This window comes from Aptenodytes patagonicus, chromosome 7, assembly GCF_965638725.1.
Source record: "Aptenodytes patagonicus chromosome 7, bAptPat1.pri.cur, whole genome shotgun sequence".
NCBI lineage: Eukaryota > Metazoa > Chordata > Aves > Sphenisciformes > Spheniscidae > Aptenodytes > Aptenodytes patagonicus.
Genome location: NC_134955.1, coordinates 42,313,193 through 42,332,383, shown reverse-complemented (window position 1 = coordinate 42,332,383; position 19,191 = coordinate 42,313,193). Strand labels below are relative to the sequence as shown.

At 35.5% G+C, this 19,191-nt stretch overlaps 1 protein-coding gene across 3 annotated transcripts in view; it reads left to right on the top strand.

Annotated features, from left to right (window-relative positions):
• HEATR5A (HEAT repeat containing 5A) overlaps positions 1-19,191 on the top strand; it is a 69,810-nt gene that overhangs the window by 31,676 nt on the left and 18,943 nt on the right. For 2 of the 3 annotated variants that reach the window (XM_076344998.1, XM_076344997.1), the window contains exons 14-23: positions 1,436-1,535; positions 2,292-2,401; positions 6,617-6,780; positions 6,898-7,073; positions 8,542-8,647; positions 9,628-9,818; positions 10,268-10,427; positions 12,077-12,266; positions 12,827-12,996; positions 17,979-18,117. In XM_076344998.1, the coding sequence (XP_076201113.1) occupies positions 1,436-1,535; positions 2,292-2,401; positions 6,617-6,780; positions 6,898-7,073; positions 8,542-8,647; positions 9,628-9,818; positions 10,268-10,427; positions 12,077-12,266; positions 12,827-12,996; positions 17,979-18,117 (1,506 nt within the window). Of the gene's footprint in view, positions 1-1,435; positions 1,536-2,291; positions 2,402-6,616; positions 6,781-6,897; positions 7,074-8,541; positions 8,648-9,627; positions 9,819-10,267; positions 10,428-12,076; positions 12,267-12,826; positions 12,997-16,115; positions 16,143-17,978; positions 18,118-19,191 lie in introns of all 3 variants that reach the window. The other variant, XM_076344996.1, reaches the window with a different exon arrangement.

The window sequence follows — 19,191 nt, the reverse complement described above, 5'->3', positions numbered from 1 at the left end:
CCCAAACTAGGATATGTTCTGTTGTTTATACAGTCTATTTTATTTGGTAAATAGCAGTTCTGTTTCCTAATAGCTGACTTCTGTAAGCAAAATAGAATTGGTGAGTCAGTCAGACGCATTTGTGAGAGCGGAAAGACTCAGGTAAAAATTACAATAAGGAAGTTGCAATTCTCAGCCAGTAAAGAGTACTATGTATTTGTCTGCTGTTTGGTAGGTTGCATTTTTTCATCATGAAATATTGTGAATTTGGATTTCCAAGAGATTACTCCAGTGACCTTTAAATACTTAATGTGTTTCAGTGATGTGTTCTAGAGTACTAAAGGGTCCTTTACATTGCAGAAATGTGAACCCTACTATAGTGATCACCCCTCTCTCTCACTATTAAAATCTATCGGAAAGAGTGGAATTCAATAGTAATTTCATTTTGGAAGTAACCTAAACAATTAACCTTTAAATATTTTTTATTAAAAAATAAATAAAAATTTATAACTATTGTAAATATTAATATATAATAAAATAATAAATATAAAATACATATGTAATAAATAAAATATAAATAAAAATAAATTTTTTAAATAAAAAAATTTCTTTACTGAAAGAGTGGTGAAACATTGGAACAGGCTGCCCAGGGAAGTGGTGGAGTCCCCATCCCTGGAGGTATTTAAAAGACGTGTAGATGAGGCACTTAGGGACATGGCTTAGTGGACATGGTGGAGTTGGGTCGACGGTTGGACTCGATGATCTTAGAGGTCTTTTCCAACCTCAATGATTCTATGATTCTATAATTCTATAGTTTAGTGGACATAGTGGTGTTGGGTTGGCGGTTGGACTCGATGATCTTAGAGGTCTTTTCCAACCTTAATGATTCTATGATTCTAATTTCTTTTCCTTTTGGAAATAGGTCTTTAATACTGTATATTCTCTAGATGCTTTCTGAACTACTAACTCAAGTTTAATTTTCTGTAAATAATGAAAAATACTTGTGTAGATATAAGTTGTTTCTTAAAGTACAGTAAGGAAGCTAAATTTAAATAGAGAACTAGCAAAGTAAGCAGCAGGTCATCTGATCATCATCCTTCTCCCATTTTTTTTTCTTTTTTTTATTATTATCACGGAATTATCATAAAGTTGAGTTATATCCCATAATTCATAACAAAAAGCAAAAAACACTTGCATTCACATATGCAATTAAAAGTCGGGGTATGAATGTCCAAGCTGAGACACTGAAACAGTGGATCTGTAAATATGACTTTTCATTCGAGATTTTCATCAGTTTCTTAAATTATTGGTCAAAATAGTTTAAATATTTTTTTTTGCATTCTTTCTTCTACTTTTAAATTATTAGTGAGGTAATAACGTGATTACTTCACTAATGGGATTTTTTTTCTTCTAGATGTCTCACATTAAGTAAGTTAAAATCCAATTCCTTTTCTAGCTATCAAAAGCTTTGTTTCCCACTGTGCTGGTCTTCTTACGGATGAAGTTGTTCAGAGACTTCTTCCTCCACTCCCAAGTGCTGTTGATTTATTGACACAGTAAGTGTGTGTATCAAACTGTTAAATGAGATTCTGGTTTTGAAAAGCTACAGAGTAATCTTATTGTATTTGATTCGGTGCACTTTCTAAAGAACTTTCTTTTCAAAGTACAAAAATTGGAGTATAGTATTCAGCTGTATAGCTGAAGACTTTAGCTGGCATAATGTGTCTTGCAGATTCCAGTATAATGTAAAAATGCTAGGGAAGAAATTATTGCATGCTTTTGTTAAGTTAGTGTTTTTATTCTACTTTTTAAATCAAACATACACATTTGTGTTTAAGCATGATCATTTTTTATAAAATTAAAAAAAAAATTCAAGAAACGCTTGGACAAAAAGTTTTAGAGATGGGCATTTTTTATATTTAGATTCAGACCTAAGCTGGTAAAAGGTTTTATAATTTTTAAATTTTTGCCTTCAGAATATGTCGTGTTTTAATGTATTTGGACTCTAAACACAAATTTACAGAGATATATCAACAAAAAAGTTAATTGTAATAAATATAGGTACAAAAAAGGCAATAGAAAGCCTTATTTATTTCTCTAGTATTAAATAAAGGTAATGACTGGGAATGGAGAACATAGAGGTTCTGTCAGAACATGTGAAATAAATTGTTTTGCTTGTACTATTGGTAGTGCAAATTAAAACTGTACTTATGTATAGACTTTAAAAGTATTCAGTAGAGTGGTACAAATGAAACTGCAGTGTTGCATAATGCTTAAAGTCTTTAACATCTCTGTGCTTTTTATATTTTAAGGCTTTCTTCAATATATAAATCATATGGAAATTCTTTAAAAACATCATCAACAGTTTACAGACATAAACTTTATGAATTACTAGCAGTATTGCCTCCAAAGACCTATGAAGGTACGTATTTCCTTACAAAGAGATATCCGTTAAAAATACCATGGGCTCATTTTTAAGTTTTTGTTCAACATATATTCAGCTAGCAAGGAGTAGTTCCACCTCTCCTAATAAACACATTTTATTCCCTCTGTTTAGATTTGATGCAATTGTAGTGAAGTCACTATGGTTTTGAAAAGCTAGTGTTCATGATCTCTTTTTCCCTTCTATTACAAATACAGACTTTTGTCCTATTTTTAGTTGAAACTTGAAGGTAGACAACTTTGCAATTTTAAACTACTTGAAGAATTGACTTATTTTGATGCCTGTTTTACTTTCCATTGAATCCTAAATCCAAAATGTATAATCTTAGCATAAACCAATTGAATATAGTCCATTAAAAGAATTTAATTTAATTGCTTCAAGTAGACATATATTACAGATATATTAATCTGATCCTGTGCAGATTGTGGATAAAAAATTTGTATTTAAAGACAAATTTCAAAAAAGTCTGGGGATAGGCTCACTTTTCTGTAGCAGAACATAACTAGCAGTATTTAAAATCTAATCCTCTTATCCAATGACTATGCACTGTAGCTCGACAGGTCTAACAGTTCAACTAAAACTTTAAATACCTTTGTTGTCTTTAAATTGTCATGTGAATATAGTTTGCCATAGAGTACTGTATGGACTGAAATAAGGAACCAGAGTGTTTGACAGTTGTAAAAAGAAGTACAGGGTGTTTCATCAGGACAGAGAGAATGTGGGCCAGCCAGCCACTGAATTGGCTGTGTCCTCTATATGGTGGAGGGAATCCTTACTCAAATAATCTGCTCCATCTAGTGGTAACTGCTAAGTGAATCTTCATAAGGACAAATCCCTGACCTTTGCCTTAAAGCTGTTGTCACTTCAGAAGTCTGTATATAACACTTGAAGCATAGTGTATAATATTAATGTGTGACTTGGACTTAAAAGACTGAAAATGACACCTCCATCCCTTACAGCAAGTTATTTCTTTGGTTCTTTTATTACAGGGGCAATGTTTTATAGAATACGGATTTTTGGGTGTGAGTGGTTTTGGCGATTTCTTGGTTCGTTTGGGATTTTTGCATATGGTCTAGCTTTATTGAAAAATAGACAGTTGACCTGTAAAGTCTGAATCTTGTGCAAAAGCATCCTAGCTGAGGATGCTGCAATCTAGAACCAATAAATAAAGAAAAAGCTTAAAAGGTTTGTCACCCTGCTGAAAGCTTTGTAAATAGCCTTAGAATCAAAACAGTAATTTGACAGTTGTAGTCTCATAGTTGTTCACCTGTTTGTAATATAGCAGTATGAGACTGGGGAAAGAATGGAAATGCATATGTTACCAGAGCTTATTTTCAAGGTCTGTTATGTATTTTAATATGTAAGTATGTATCATTTAGAAATGCAAAAAAAGTTTTTAAGGTAAAGCTTGAAACAAATACCTTCCTTTCCACATTATTTCAAGTATGACAGCTTCATGCAGAAACTGTGTCTTTGCAAATACTAGGATTTTTTAAAATAAATTATTTGGGAAAACAATACGATTATGGAACCCAGGGTGTTTTTCCAATGTCTGATTTTAGTCATTATCACTAGGAAGAACAGTAAGTGTACTCATGTTGCACATCCTGGCACATTTTGCATGGCTCAGGGTGACACACTGAATGAGAAGCTTTCACCAGTTCATGGTTTTATTTCTTTTCTTTTCTTTTCTTTTCATTTTGTTCGATCTGGGTAGTTAGCCAGAGGCTAGAAACGTGCAAGTTGTTTCTTTTTGAGAAACTCAGTGATGGGGACATATACTAGGAGTTGTAACTCAAGCTTTTAGTATTTGCAAATAATGTGCAAAGCTTTTTTTCTTTAGCAGAAGAGGAACAAACCAAAATACCCAGCAAAATAAACAGCTGAAAACAGATTCCTTTATTCATAGCTTCAAGCTTCTTTGTCAACTCAAACCGTTAGATTTCTGAGGCCGGAGATACTAGGACTTGTTTAGGCTCCGCTTGGTCCTTTCCTGCTCTCTTTCAGCCTCTCTGATGTTTCTCTTGCTGCTTTGTCATCAATAAAAAATGGTCTGCTCAAACAGCAGAATTATGAAGGCTTACTGTGAGTAGTAGATGATTTTTTGCATTATTTCAGAAATGACAGCTATGAGAAGAATGTATTGGGTTAACTTGAACATCAGTGAAAAACATTTAGCATGTTCTAGGTGCTGTCTTCTGTCATGTGTGAATGGTTAAGACTTTTCAATTTAGCTGATACAAAGTATGGACTTGTTAAGCTGGGAAAAGCAGGTTCTGTTTCTAAGATGATTTTTTATATTCTTGATCATTTTCACGTCATTAGTTTTGGATGCTGATGTGCTCATGTTTTTGAGGCTAAAACATTTATTTCCTGTGAGTTAATAAAAAAAAGTTTAATTATTATGATGTCCAATTTGATAATTTCACAGAAATAACTTCAGTAGTTTGTATTTTGATTATTAGATTTGTTGATGTTTTCTGTGGTCTGAAATTAATGTATTTTGTCAGACAACTCATTAGGGTTCTTTTTATTCTTCAGTTTTTTGTGCTTGTTATGTTCCACTGTCTAAACCATGAAATTGAATACAAGCATTCACTTCTCTTTCTTAATAGGATGAGATGAATAGCTAGAATGCTGGAACAGCCTTCTGGCTCAAAATTTTGAACTGCTTTACATTAGGAAAATATTATTTGACATGTTGAGGATGGCCAAGTGTCTGGGACTAAAATAAATGTTCATTTGGTTAAAAATTGCTGAGGATCTCCATTAAATTTTATTTGAAAAGCTGTTTTCAGAGAAAGGGAATTTTTCAATTTTTTTTTATTGTGATCTATAATAATCAATGAAAGAGCAGTTTCTAGTTGTTTTTAATTATTGCGTTTTTTAAAAAGACTCAATTTCTGTCCCTTTCACACACTATCTGTGCATCTTGGAATATATTTGATAGTGGTAACGTTTTACATTTAGATTTAAGCATTTTGGGAAAAATTACATACTTGCTAATTAGTCAGGGAGGCAGGCAAACCAACAGATGCCTGCATGGGAGAGAGGCTGATGGGGACAGGAGTTTTGGGGGTAGGAAGTCAGCTTTCTCAGAACAGATTCAAGATTCAGGAAGGGTAAAATAGCTGGTTACAGCTACCAGCTCCAACTATACAAATGGTTCTGCTTGTGCTCATGAGGTGCTGACAACTGTGTTGTCCCACTTTTTGGAACTTCTGTGTGTTGAAAAATTACAAGCAACTTTAGTGCAAGCAGGTAATTGTGTGATCATCTAACAGCAAAACTGAATGCCAGGAACTGGATATGTGGACTTAAGCCCCCCTTCATGCTGATATTTCCCAATTCATGAGGACTTGACTTTGCAATCTTAATGCTCTGGAGGTAAATTCTTATGTAATATTTGCATAAAGAGTGAGTGTATTCTTTAAGATCAGTTCTGCAGCGTTTTTCAACACAACTTACTTATCAGATAAGCCAGACCTTTTTCATCACATATGGTTCAGCACTGGAAATGTTCTCTCACTGCAGTGACTATTTTAATAACCTAAAATAGTCTGACTCGGAATGCCTAATGTTGCTGTTTATGTATAATGCACAATCTTGTCTGAAATATTGTGTACAAAAATATGTGAAAGTTTTAACTACCAGTGTAAATTATCATAATGTAACCTACAGTAAATTCCTCGTGCTTTGCTTTTTGAGTGCAAACTCCTGAAATAGGGGAGTATATTCTGCAGCTTTTGGTTATTTATCAAACTTACGGATGTTTTAAATTACATCTGCTTGCCAAGTCCAAGTATTCCTGCATGGTTATGTAATACATTCTACAGCATTAATTTTCAGGAAATTTGTAGTAGAAATATGTCTGTGCTTGTAACTGCCTTTTTTCCTCTACTTTAATTGTAAATGTAACTAACTTGTTGGGTTAGCAGCTGTATGGCATTATGCCTTCTGTAAAGGTAAAGGTCTCTGTTTTTCAGCTTCTAGATTGCTGTATGTGCTTAGTTTGCTTATCTCAGGTAGTGCTCTGTTCTTTCCCCTGTAGCGAGAGTGTTCTCCAATCAACTATTTGAAGACTTAAGAAAAATGTTAGATGGATGTTGCCATTTCAGTATAAATATCTTGCTCCCAAAGTTGCTTGTGGCAAGAAATTAACCGAAAAATTTGAATATTTTTTTTAATTTAAAGGAAGCTTCTGTGCTGTTCTAAAAGAGTTAGTGGCCGACTTGACTGTCCCAGATAGCCAGATCGATGCTTCTACATTCTTGCTTCCACCCCTTTGTCATGAGAATGATCTCCTTTTACTTGGTCCCTTACTGCAGGAGACTGACCACCGATTTATCGAAGAGCAGGTACTTTTTGATCTAGTATAATGGTGGTATTATATTTTCATACAGTTCTAGTTATTTGGGTCAGTGCTCGTTTTGACTTGGTCAAAAATATAGCTATTTCTTTTTTCCTTCTTACAGCTCCTTTTAGGTAACAGCATAGCTGGCGGCAGCCTGGAGTATGACCCTTACTCAATTTATGAGAAAGTTGCAAAAGGTGATTCAGTACCTAAACCGCTACCTCCTGTATTGTCTGTTATCAGTGCAGCAACTCGTCTTTTTGGAGTAATGTTTTCCCATGTAGCAGAATCTCACAGGTAAAGTAGTAACTGTAACTGTTGGGGAATTTGGGAGATGCTAAAAGGTGGTCACAGTGTTTGAGACTGAACACAGAAGAAAACAATTCTGGAAAAATAATGAATTGTATAAGCGGATTCTGTAAACATCTGAATAACATAATTCAGACTAACAAATTATTAGACTCTCTGTTTAAAGTTACTCACGATGAAAAGGCACATCCAAGAAGAGGTTACTGTCATTGCAATAAATTCTGTTGACCAAGAAAAATACCGTTTTGTTTCCATAGCCAGGTCAAAATAGAAGTTATTTTAAGAGAAACTACACAATTATTATAGTGCTTAATACATAATTACCAAATGCCTTAGAACCAAAGAGGGACAAAAGGGGTAGGAAGCTGTAGTAAAATTTAACCCTTATCCTGCCTCATTCTTTATAAAAAGTGGATGGGAAGTAACAAGAGTGTGTGTCTTAACACAGTTGTGTCAAGGTAGAGGAATGCTTGAAAGGGATCACAGACTTCTCTTGGATTTTTTTGTGTGTGTATCTTCCTATGCTCACATGGCATTTTGGTTTGTTTCACATTTATAAACACACCGATTGCTGAAACATGAAATTCCTCAAGATTTTTGCATGCTGTTGCTTATTCTGTGTGCTGCTGGTAATTTTCTTGAATGCAGCATTAGAGCAAATCAATTATTTTTAATTTGAACAGTTTTATATTTTCAAAGCCAACTGTAGTTAGATCTCAGATCATGATCATTATAGGTGGTGATGGCTTTGTAATTTCTTGTAAGGGATGAGGGCTTAGCATGCAAGTCCTGAGTCTTGATGTCTTCACTGCTTAGAATGCTCAGGATTTAGTGTAATCCCGAGGCAGCTGTTCATATATGAGCGTATCTGCCAATAAAATTGCCACATGCTTTACGATACATTCTTCTGACTTGCATTTCCTTCCTTATTCTGTCTTCACTGACTGCTTTTTTTTTTTTGTGGGTTTTCTTCTGTTTGTCTGGGCTTTTTGCCCCTACTTGTCACCAGGTTGCTGGTTGGTTTTCTTCACCTATTTCTCAAGACCTGAACTAATTGTTGCAGATAACTGCATTTTCCTTTTCTTTTTCTTTTCCCTCCTCCTTTCTCAATTGTAAGCCAAAATGCATCATTCCCATACACGGTTCCTTTTAATAACATCTGTCTAATGCTACTTAGATATAAGTGATTATCTGTGAATATGTATATTATAAGGAAACAAAGGCAAAAAGTTCGTGTTTGTAGAGTAATTACCTATTTTAATATGGAATACAAAAATTTTTTGTAGTAGACAGGGATGCCAGTTGAAGGAAAATGCTCAAGAGTTAGGGTCATAGATTTGTCCCACTTCTGTTTCTATAATATATAGGTTTTGTTATGTGTTATAAAATAAAATAAAAAAGCTTGATTTTTTCCTTAATTTTTAATTCTGTGGTTTCTTTTCTGTTTTTGTTTAAGGCTCCAGGTGTTAGAGCAGTTGTTGAATTCCATAAAGCAAACAAAAGGATCACGGCAACAAATAGTACAACTTAATGTTGTGTCAGCCTTTTCTACTTTCTTAAAGGTAAATCTCCTTTGTTTCTCTCCTTTGTTTCCCTCGCTCTCCCTCCCTCTCCCTCTCTCTCCCTCCCCGCCCCCCCCCCCAAACATGGCATCTGTTGGTTCAAATGTGTCTACACAGAAGTTCTTATTTTGATTAACAGTCAAGGTGAAGATCAGTCCTGTTTTCTGTGATAATATATTTTTTGTGATGTCACACTTTTCTTAACTGCTGAAGAGTCACAGTTTAATTTTTCCCTTTTTTTAATGTTAACGGTTAGGGAAACCCATTCTAGTACACTGTAGTATACTAGCATCCATACTAGTGTCATTCAAATAGGAGAGAGATGGAAAAATTCTGTTTGTGTAATTTCTGTCTTTATCACTGTCTCTTTCATATTTCTTACTGTATAAATAAAAAAGTAACGATTGGTAAAATAATCTTGTAACTATCTGCCGTTTGTTGCTTTTCCCTGATGGTTTATTTGTATTTTCCTCTGTTTGTGTGCAGTTTTCATTCTTCCTTTCTTAGGCTTTCTTCAAACTAAGGCAAAATGTTTTCACAATAGGCAAGACCTTTCATTGTACAATACTTGTATTTGGGGCGTATTTAATATGCATTCCAGATAACTGCTGTAGCTTTTGCCTATACTCTTTTTTTGGACTGGGATTTTTCTTTGTGTCATTATTCTGTTTTCACTGGTTTTCTTCTTATTTCCTGAATTTTATGCTAGTGTGATGGTTTATTGTGTTCTACTGCAATCTATCCAGTATTTCTTAAAATCAGAATGTTGATATTATAATGTTGTGCTATGATGTGCACTTACCTGGAGTTAGACTTCTAACTCACAAAACAGCAAATAAAAATAGAGGAATTCCTCAGATAAAAGCGGAAGAAAATCAAATTCCTTCTGCAGGTCTTGTAATTTTTGCACGACTGACAGAAAACCACATTCTGATTACTATCCTGTCTTGCTGTTTAATATATTTGATACCTATTTTTAGCACTTGGCTAACTGCAAAGGAAGTTTAGGTCCAGAAGAAGTTAGAAGGTCTGCCCTGACATTGGTAATGAGTGCCTTGGAAAGCAATAATCCACTCCTAAGATGTGCTGCTGCGGAGTGTTTGGCCAGATTGGCACAGGTGGTTTCTGACAGTGCCTTCACTGCTGGATTAGCACAAGTCAGTTTTGACAAGTAAGTTAAAAAAAAAAATGTGGTAAGTTACTGGTTGAGTTTATAAAAATGTTTGAGAAATCTATCTGGCCACTATTATGATAATTTTTAAAAGCTGTTTTGCTTCATGAATTTGATGTCACTTCAGAAATTAACAGGAAAAAGCAGTGCCTGACTTCTGCATATGTTTCTTAGTTTTGGTGATCTTTAAGAAGATTGTCTAAGTAAGCATGTAGATTTTCAAATAAACTGGCTGCTGTTCTAGCAACGTCATTTAAGTATATCTAAAATATTTTTGGTACTTCCTTCAGATAAGAGATGATAAATGAACTTAGAATTTTGGCAATATAACAATGTCTATTAAAATATTTTCCTGATTATATACTAGAATTCCCATTTGTGGATGTGCTTATTACACAGTATCAGTCTTGGTGATTACACTAACAGCTTTCTTTCCTTACAATTAATAGGCTGAAATCTGCTAGGGATGTGGTATCAAGAACAGGTCATTCTTTGGCTCTGGGATGTCTGTATAGGTACCTAGGAGGAATAGGTTCTATTCAGCACCTGAATGCATGTGTTGGAATCCTTTATACTTTATCTCAGGACAGTACTTCTCCTGATGTACAGGTACTTGTTACTTATCTAAAAATGTTATGTTACAAATGAACTGATTTATATTCTGGAGTATAAGTTTTTTCTTGTAAGAATAACACTTCACAACCTCTTAGGCATATGTTGTGGTTTAACCTGGCAGGCAGCTGAACCCACACAGCCGCCCGCTCCCCCTCCCCCTCCCGCCCCCACTGGGATGGGGGAGAGAATGGAAAAAAAAAAAAAGTAAAATTCATGAGTTGAGATAAAGACAGTTTAATAGCATAGAAAAGGAAGGGAAAATAATAGTAATGATAAAAGAATATACAAAGCAAGTGATGCACGATGCAATTGCTCACCACCTGCCGACCAATGCCCAGCCAGTTCCCGAGCAGCGGTCAACTCCCCCCAGTATATATACTGTGCATGACATCACATGGTATGGAATATCCCTGTGGCCAGTTTGGGTCAGCTGTCCTGGCTGTGCCCCCTCCCAGCTTCTTGTGCACCTCCAGCCTTCTCAGTCAGTAGAGCATGGGAAGCTGAAAAGTCCTTGACTAGTGTAAGCACTGCTCAGCAACAGCTAAAACATCGGTGTGTTATCAACATTGTTCTCATCCTAAATCCAAAACACAGCACTATGCCAGCTACTAGGATGGAAATTAACTCTGTCCCAGCCAAAACCAGTCCAGCATACCTCACAGGTGATGGCTGGAGCGCAAAGGTAATGAAAACCATAGTCCCGGCTTGAAATCCACCTTCCAAGAAAGAACTATGATGAGATATGGGAGGTTCTTATTTAATGATCAGTGAGGCTGATAAGGCTAAGATATGCTGGCTTCAGAAACAGTATCTGATGTTTTAGGAATTGATTAATTTCACGTTCATCTATATCTTGACCTTGACTAGATAGTACCTAGGTTTTTTTGTTCGTGTCAGTTTTTGTCTCAGCTACGATGTTTTCCTCGCAGCATTACTTGTTGAAGGGTTATGTAGTAAATACCAGGTATTTGTAGCCTGAATGCTGTAGAAGTTGGTCAATATACTTCCTTGAATAAGGCAAGATGTTCTGAAGACTAATTCAAATTATTTCTCTGTGGCTAAAACTGTTATCTATCAGAATAGCTTTAAGAGACATTGAGTGTATTCCATATAATTGTCTAAATCTCAATTAAAGCATTTTTTAAGCTTTATCTACAATATCTTTACACAGAGAAGAACTGTGTGTTGATATGAAACAGATGTGGCTATTGATGCAAAGTAACTGAGACTAAAACAATATGTTGTTTCAGCAACTCTGTTATAGTATTTTTTCATAATTCTTTTGTTCTTGCACATGGACCTATAAGAAATTTTACAAAGAGTAGAATGTATTTGAAGAATAATAATCGCTATTAAATTAATCTACTATTAGATTAATTTATTTTTTTAAATTAACAATGACAAATTGAAAATGGCTCTTTCACTGCAGAACATACAGTTCCTTGTAAAATATTCAAAATGGTTTATTAAGCATCAGGTTCTTAAAGCTTCTTTCTATAACCTCTCCATTTGTCCCTTTGGAACCTAAAAGTGCAACTTTTATTACACAATTACTGAATTTCACTTGAACTATCAAATTCTGAAAAGAGCTTACGTTTATTCTATCATATAGACATTACATGACTGCTGCTCTTATTTTACAGGCATGGGCCCTACACTCTCTGTCACTGATAGTAGATTTAGCTGGCCCCTTGTATAATGTGCATGTGGAACCTACCTTATCTCTCGTTCTCATGTTGTTGTTGACTGTGCCTCCTGCTTACGCTGAAGTTCACCAAAGCCTTGGTCGCTGTTTAAATGCACTTATTACCACGCTGGGCCCTGAGTTGCAAGGTATGCAACATACAATAGTGTTGGCTTTGTTTGGTTTAGCAACAAAATTGCTAAACATTGTTTGAATGTGTAATTCAAATTTTATCCACAAGTAAGTGCATGCTAAGTTTTTTAACTCGTTGTAAGACAGTATTTCACAGGCCATGAGTTTATGCAATCAAGATGACATGACTGCTAGTTTTCCAAAAGTAGTGTCTCTTTTTGACATCTTTTCCTTTGTTTGAACTGGTTCTCCAAGCCTTGTCTTGGGCTGAAAATTCTTACATTTAGCATGAAAACAGAAGGTATTCATATTTCAAGAGTTAGGAGCCAGTCTGTGTCTTAGTTATGATGCAGACACTTAAAATTTGCATCTAAATCAACTTTTAGGTAGCTGGACACTGAAATTTCCAGAGAGCAATGTGACTGTTATTCATTGATATCAGAGTATAACGCAGACATAGAAAGTATCCTTCAAGAGGATGAGAGTTATGGGTCGCTTGGGAAGAAGACAGGTTGTCATGTTTTGAAAAATAAAGTTGATATTTTAAAACCAAAACCCTTTTTTCTTCCGAATATAGGCAGCAGTACGACAGTTTCAGCCTTAAGAACTTCCTGCCTCCTGGGCTGTGCAGTGATGCAGGATAATCCCGACTGCCTTGTTCAGGCTCAAGCCATCTCTTGCCTTCAGCAGCTTCACATGTTTGCTCCTCGACATGTCAACTTGTCTAGCCTTGTAAGCTGCCTATGTGTGAGTATACGTTTACTAGTCTATATCCTTGTATTTTGAAACATTTTGTTCAGAAACACTTAAAAAATGCAGATGCTTCTTTAACCAGAGAAAATGATCATTGTGCAGGGGTGAGGTGTTTCATATCCTCCTACAGGCAAGTATTGTCTATTTTTTTCAGTTTTTTCCCCAGTTGCTGCTTCCCCTTTACAAAATGAGCACACTCTGTAGAAATCTGGGCCTTCTGAACTGCTTGCAAGTGCAATCTGCTGCTCTTATTATTACAACTTCGTGCTGGATTTTTACCAGCTATTTTATGTTGGCCAGTTTTTTTTTTCTCTGCTGCTTTCTATGTCTTAGGTGAAGGATTGATTAAAAAAACCTTGTGTGCTAATTACTGAGAATTGTTTTGTTTGGGTTTGTTTTTTCATGATGGTGAAAAATTGTAGATTTCTCTATTTTGTAATTTCTGTAGCACTAATGCTTCAGTGTACTGACTTCTCGGCAGTCAGTATAAAAATTTCTGACACATAAGTAATAGTCAAACTAGGTCTTTGGAAAAAATAAACAGGATTCTTTTTCAGCCCTATTTGACAAAGAGGTGGGGGGTTTTGTTTGTTTGCTGGGGGGTTTTTTGTTTGTTTTTTTTCCCCCCAAAGTCTCTCTGTCTTTGAATAGCTGCTGTTCTGAAACACTGAGTTCTATGAAGAAAGCAAAAATAATTATCTGGTAGTTATTAGCCTCGGTGGGTTTTCAGGGGCTAGCTAGGGTTTGCTTGTTTTTGTTTATTTTGTTTGTTTTTTTTTTAATAAGACCATCTAGTCTCCCTGTAAATCAGAGAGAAACAAAAAAACACAGACAATAAAGTATGGTGGGGGTTTTTTTTTAATCTCTCTTGTCTATCTTAACACAGTTCTTATTCACATCTTCCCCTAGGTAGCACTTGTATATCGATAGTAACCATGTATTGATTTTGTATAAAGTTTAGATTCCTTCCATTTATCTTTTATTCAGTTTGACTAGAAACATGATTGTGGGAGCCAGGAAAAATTGAAGGAGAGGCTCTTTCAGCCCCACATTGTGTTAGGCACGGATATACTAGTTGCAGAAGAACTGGAACTCATCTGAAGTGTTCTTTCTTTTAACATATACCAGCTAGGATTATCTCTTCTCTGGGTAAAACACAGTTTTTCTTACATTGATAAAATCACAACAAATCATATAAGTCACTCTTTTGCTCAGAGGATATATTAGCATTTAGGATCATATGTAAGTCCATGTACAGTCTGCTTCCATGTACAGTATGATCTCTCTAACTAATAGCAAGTACTTATTAATAACAAGGATGTCGTGATAAAGTTGTCTGGTCTATACGATATTACTGATCTTTATTGTTTTTACAAATTGTCTCAAAGTACTTCATACAGTACATTATGAACTTTATAATATTAAATTAGTCAATTAAGAAGCAGCATGGTTCATGGCTCAAGTGTGTGTGTGTTTGTGCATCTGTACACGTGTGTATTCACCTCTATCCCAGAAACGATTGTGAGCTTCACCACCAAAGGAGGAGTCCACCAAAGTCAGTGGCCTTACGTGGATGAATTTTTCTCATTCTCATGAACTTGTTACAGAACTACAGCCAATGTTGCTGATACTGACAATTCAGTAAATGTCAATACGTCTCTCAAGAGTGTCATAAACAAAGAAGGTCTGAGTGTGTGCTTTGCAGGTCTGTGAGAAGATCATTGCACAACCAGACTTCTGCATTTGTAAAACTCACCATCCATCCATGTAGTTTCCACCCACTAAATCACCGTCTTGCTAGGGAAGCAGAATAAACTATTGGACTGGACCCGAAATCTGCTCTTGTCTCTGTTGTTGGCTTGCAAGGTGACCCTCAGCAAGTCATTCTCCATGAGTTTAAATTTCTGCAAGTGGAGAACAAGGTGTGACTGTCCTCCTTTGCAACACATTTTGAAGTCTTAAGGGGAAGTAGAGTATAAAAGCTGGACGCTAGATGCTGTGGATATTCACCACTGCATTCTTTATTTAAGACAGGAAAACAGGAGAGGCAAAGATTCTGCAGTCAGAAAATTGATCTTTTCCCCTTCTGTCCATAGAAACATGAATTCTCATTCATAAAATCTTGAAGACAAATGTGCAAAGAATTTTTATTTATTTTTTTTTTATTTTATTATTTTTTTTAGTAATATTTGAACCAACTCCCCTTTCCATCCTTTTTCCCCAAGGTTTCCGGAAAATTTCTGTGTCTTCAAACTTGCCTGTATAAAATTCTGAAATAGACATTTTCTTTTCTGTTGTTTTCTTTTCTGTTGTTTTCTTTGTAAATGTAGCATTAGGCATGCCAACACAATTGCTGTGACCAGCTGCAAACTGCCTTCTCCATCTGTCTTCCCGCACCCTAGAGCATGAGGTGGTTCAGGTCCCCAAAGTATTTAGACCGTTCAGTTTGTGACTATGCTAGCACTAACAAAACATGGCTCAGGCAATGGATACACAGCTTCACTGGCTCGTTTTTTGTTGTGGGTTTTTTTTTTTAAATTGTGTACATGTGCCTGTCATTATCCAGCTTCCCTTCTCCAGCTTCTGCAAGTATTCCTTGTTTGTCAATTGGATCTTTTTTCACGGGGCTTTGCATCTAACAGTAATGCTTATCCTGTCAGTTAAATTCTTGGCTCTAGTGGAATAGAAATCATATGCTTCTAATCATGTCTAACATTAGCTCTAAAGCTAACTTAGCACAGACTTCTAAAGAGCTTATCTGTGTAAGCTTATGATGCAGTGAACACCAGTTTTCAGCTGCAAGACATTAAAGATATTTTGAAACACGATAAGTATACTATGTCAATAACTGTGCTGTGCTGTTGTCTTGGTACTGTTTAAGTACTAATTTTAGGGGCAGCTGGCTTGCAATTTAAGTGTGTTATTAAATATTAATAGCATTAAATATAAGATAAATGAACTAAGCAAATTAGGGTTTTGGTATGTTTGAGGTAAGATTCTGAATTTTAATATACGCTGAATTTACATGTAACAGTTTCCATGTGTGGATGTTATCACTGTGATATCTATATTTTGGTTTTGTCATGACTGGTTTGTCATTTGTTTTTGTGCAGGAAATCTTGTTGGATAATTCTGTGTTGGTAGGTCCCTGTGCCTTGTTAATCCTAAACTTTTGCAGTTTGCAGTGGTGTTTTTTATTTCATCTGTTATCTTTTCCTTTTAACCATTTTAATGTAATTTCTTTTAGCATGTCAAGTGACATTTGATTGTTATCCTAACCAGACCCTTCCTAACTTTCTGCAGATGGCAGACATACATTTTATTTATGTGCGTAGTGAGGCATAATTTTGTTTTTAACGTGTTAAGCACAGAAAGGGAACTGTTTGTTCATTTAAGTTTGTATGTGATGCTTGCATTTTGTGTCTGTTATTTAGTCCTGTCCCCTGCTTAGAATGTGGGAGAATGAGAGAGATGACAAATGTGCATCTTGCATTATTCAGTAGCCTGAATTGGATCCTCTGTTTTTTCCCTATTAAAAATGAGCACGCAATTTATGCATGTCCAACTTGAAGTAGAATGTGTAGCCTGCTTGCATAAATGTTGCATTAAAAGCCTCACTTGTTTTTAAAGTTTCAATTAAAGTATCTTGCAGACATACTTATTGAGTCAGGTTTCTTTTCTTTTAGAAGGATTGTGCAGAGAGTGTATCTTTGTGTGTATTAAATATGTAATTCTGAGTATTGTAGATTCATGTGCATGCATAGAAATTCAGAAGACGAAGCTTAGTTTTGTTAATGTAACAAAGCTTTTTGTCCTTAAGTTGTTCTTTTTAACTGTACATTAGCTAACATGTATTAGTCATTTTGACTAACATAATTGACCTGTTGCTGACAAATGAGGAGCATGACCTCACTGCAAGGTTTCCCTGCAGCAGACACTCAGCTCTGTCTACTTTAAGGATGATGACAGCTAAGAGTACACAATTGCTTAGTTGTAGAGAATAACTTTTTTGATGATAACCTAAGCTTAATTTAAAAGAAGCTGCATAAATATTGGTGTAGCCATCTTGCCTGGCCACACAGCTGGTTCATTGTATCTTTGGGATCCCCTTCAGAATGTTCTTAAAATTGAAAGCAAGCAAATAAAAATCAGAAAGCTCCACTCTAACAAAAAAACCTTGAGGCTATGTCTTGGGGTTTTTAAGTGTTTTTCCTTATTTCTGTAATAATGAATCTGTTATCATGTATTTTTCAGTATAAAAAACACACACTGGCCTGCTGGTGTTAAAATATGGTGATGCTATAAACTCTTTTGCTAGAAACTGCTCAGGAGAGCTGACTTGTCTCAGTGTGATACATTCACCAGTAACTGTCACCCTTCCTCTCACCTTCTCTAAAACATAATTTAATGTAATCTGAGTATATAACGTTTTTTGTGATGAAATTGCAGCAGTATTCTCTTTGCCCTTTCTTAAAGACTTCCTTTCATGCATGGAGTTCAGATTTACTAAAGCGTGATTGACTGTCTCACCCTTGGTTACATTGGCATTTCTCTAGTTACATCTGAGGATGATTTGAGTCATTTTCTTTTGCACTGAGTTTTCAAGCCCATTATATATACTCTGTAGTCAAAGAATGGAGTTAATTGTTCACTGAGACCACGATTCAGCTGTCATTGAAGTTAATGGAGGTCTTTCTACTGGTATCGGTAGGATCCAGCCCCAAACCAGTCTTATAAGTTACCTTTGGAGAGAAAGTGTTAAAAGTACTGATACGTTAAAATTGATTACAGGAGTTGCAAAACCTTTCATTTGGGCTTTAAAAAAATAAAAAAGCTGAGCAAAAATAGCATCAATTACATGCTTACTGACTTCACAGATTTGCCATAACTGCAATTGTTCAGAAAATACCGGCCTTACTGAGGTATCGCTATAAAGTTTTGTTAGCCATCTTACTGTTTCTTCTTGCATGTTTCAGGTGAATCTCTGTAGCTCATATTTATTATTGAGACGTGCAGTGGTAGCTTGCTTACGTCAACTTGTGCAAAGAGAAGCTGCTGAGGTATCAGAATATGCTGTTGCATTAGTTAAAGAGAGCAGAGAAGATTTTACTCCAGGTAACGTATTGAAGTTTTGAGATCAAAGAGCTTGACACATTGATAGTGAATTTTAAACACACTCTCCTATGGGTATGAAAACTTTGCTATGTTCTTGAAATCTTTAACTCAAAAAGGTTTTCTGCTTCAGTTCTTTATATAGTACCAAATTATGGAAGCATCCAAACCCTTTCTTAGTGATAAAATGAAGATACTATTGCTTTTCATATACTGTGGATAGTAAGGGTCACTATGAGAAAATGCAAGTGGAGTTCCAGAGAAACCTAAGCCTATCTAGCCATTAGCTGTTGTAGTAACTGCTTCATAGTCCTGCATTTTACATGCATATTCATAATTTTATTTTCCCATGTAAATCTCTTCTTAAATTAAAAATCTGTCATTGAGGGAAGTTGTACAAAACCTGTTGAAGAAAGTTTCTGTTGACCTCTTTGGAGAACTAGTTAAGTAATGATCAGCTGGGGTCCCTAGAATTTTTAATTTCCTAAAGGTTTGGGTTTTTTGCTAAAAGGCCTGAGAATGATCACCAGTTCATCCTCATGTGCCTTCCTGTGAGGGGATGGTGGTGGTAAATGATTTCACTTTGGATTTCAATTCAAGCTCATTTGGAAATTTTCAGAAAAGATAGACTGTAGCCATTTTGTAAAACTGCTGATTTTTAAAATGGTTATATTGGGCAAATAAAAATCGGTCATATTCATTTAACAAATCATTTCCACGTGTCTGGTTTTGAGCTTTGGTGGAGAATAACTTCCCTTTCAAGTTAAAACATTGCTTTAGTATTACCTTATGGGTTAGTGTGAGGAATCAGATGGCCAAAGATAATTTTTTTCAGGAGCTCAGATGCTATGGTGATTACCTGATATGCTGTGAAATTCAGAGTAGGATTCTTTTTTTTGCGGCAGGGGGGGAACTTTCTTCCTGTTGTTAGTATGTTTCTGTAAAAGTTCAAAGTTTGTTTTGTACTCAGATGGTTTAGACATGGTATTAAAGCAATTAATACTATTATTTCAAAAGTATTTCGGGGCTAGATACTTGTTGTTCACAAGATACTCTGTGTGCAACCTTCAGTGGGTT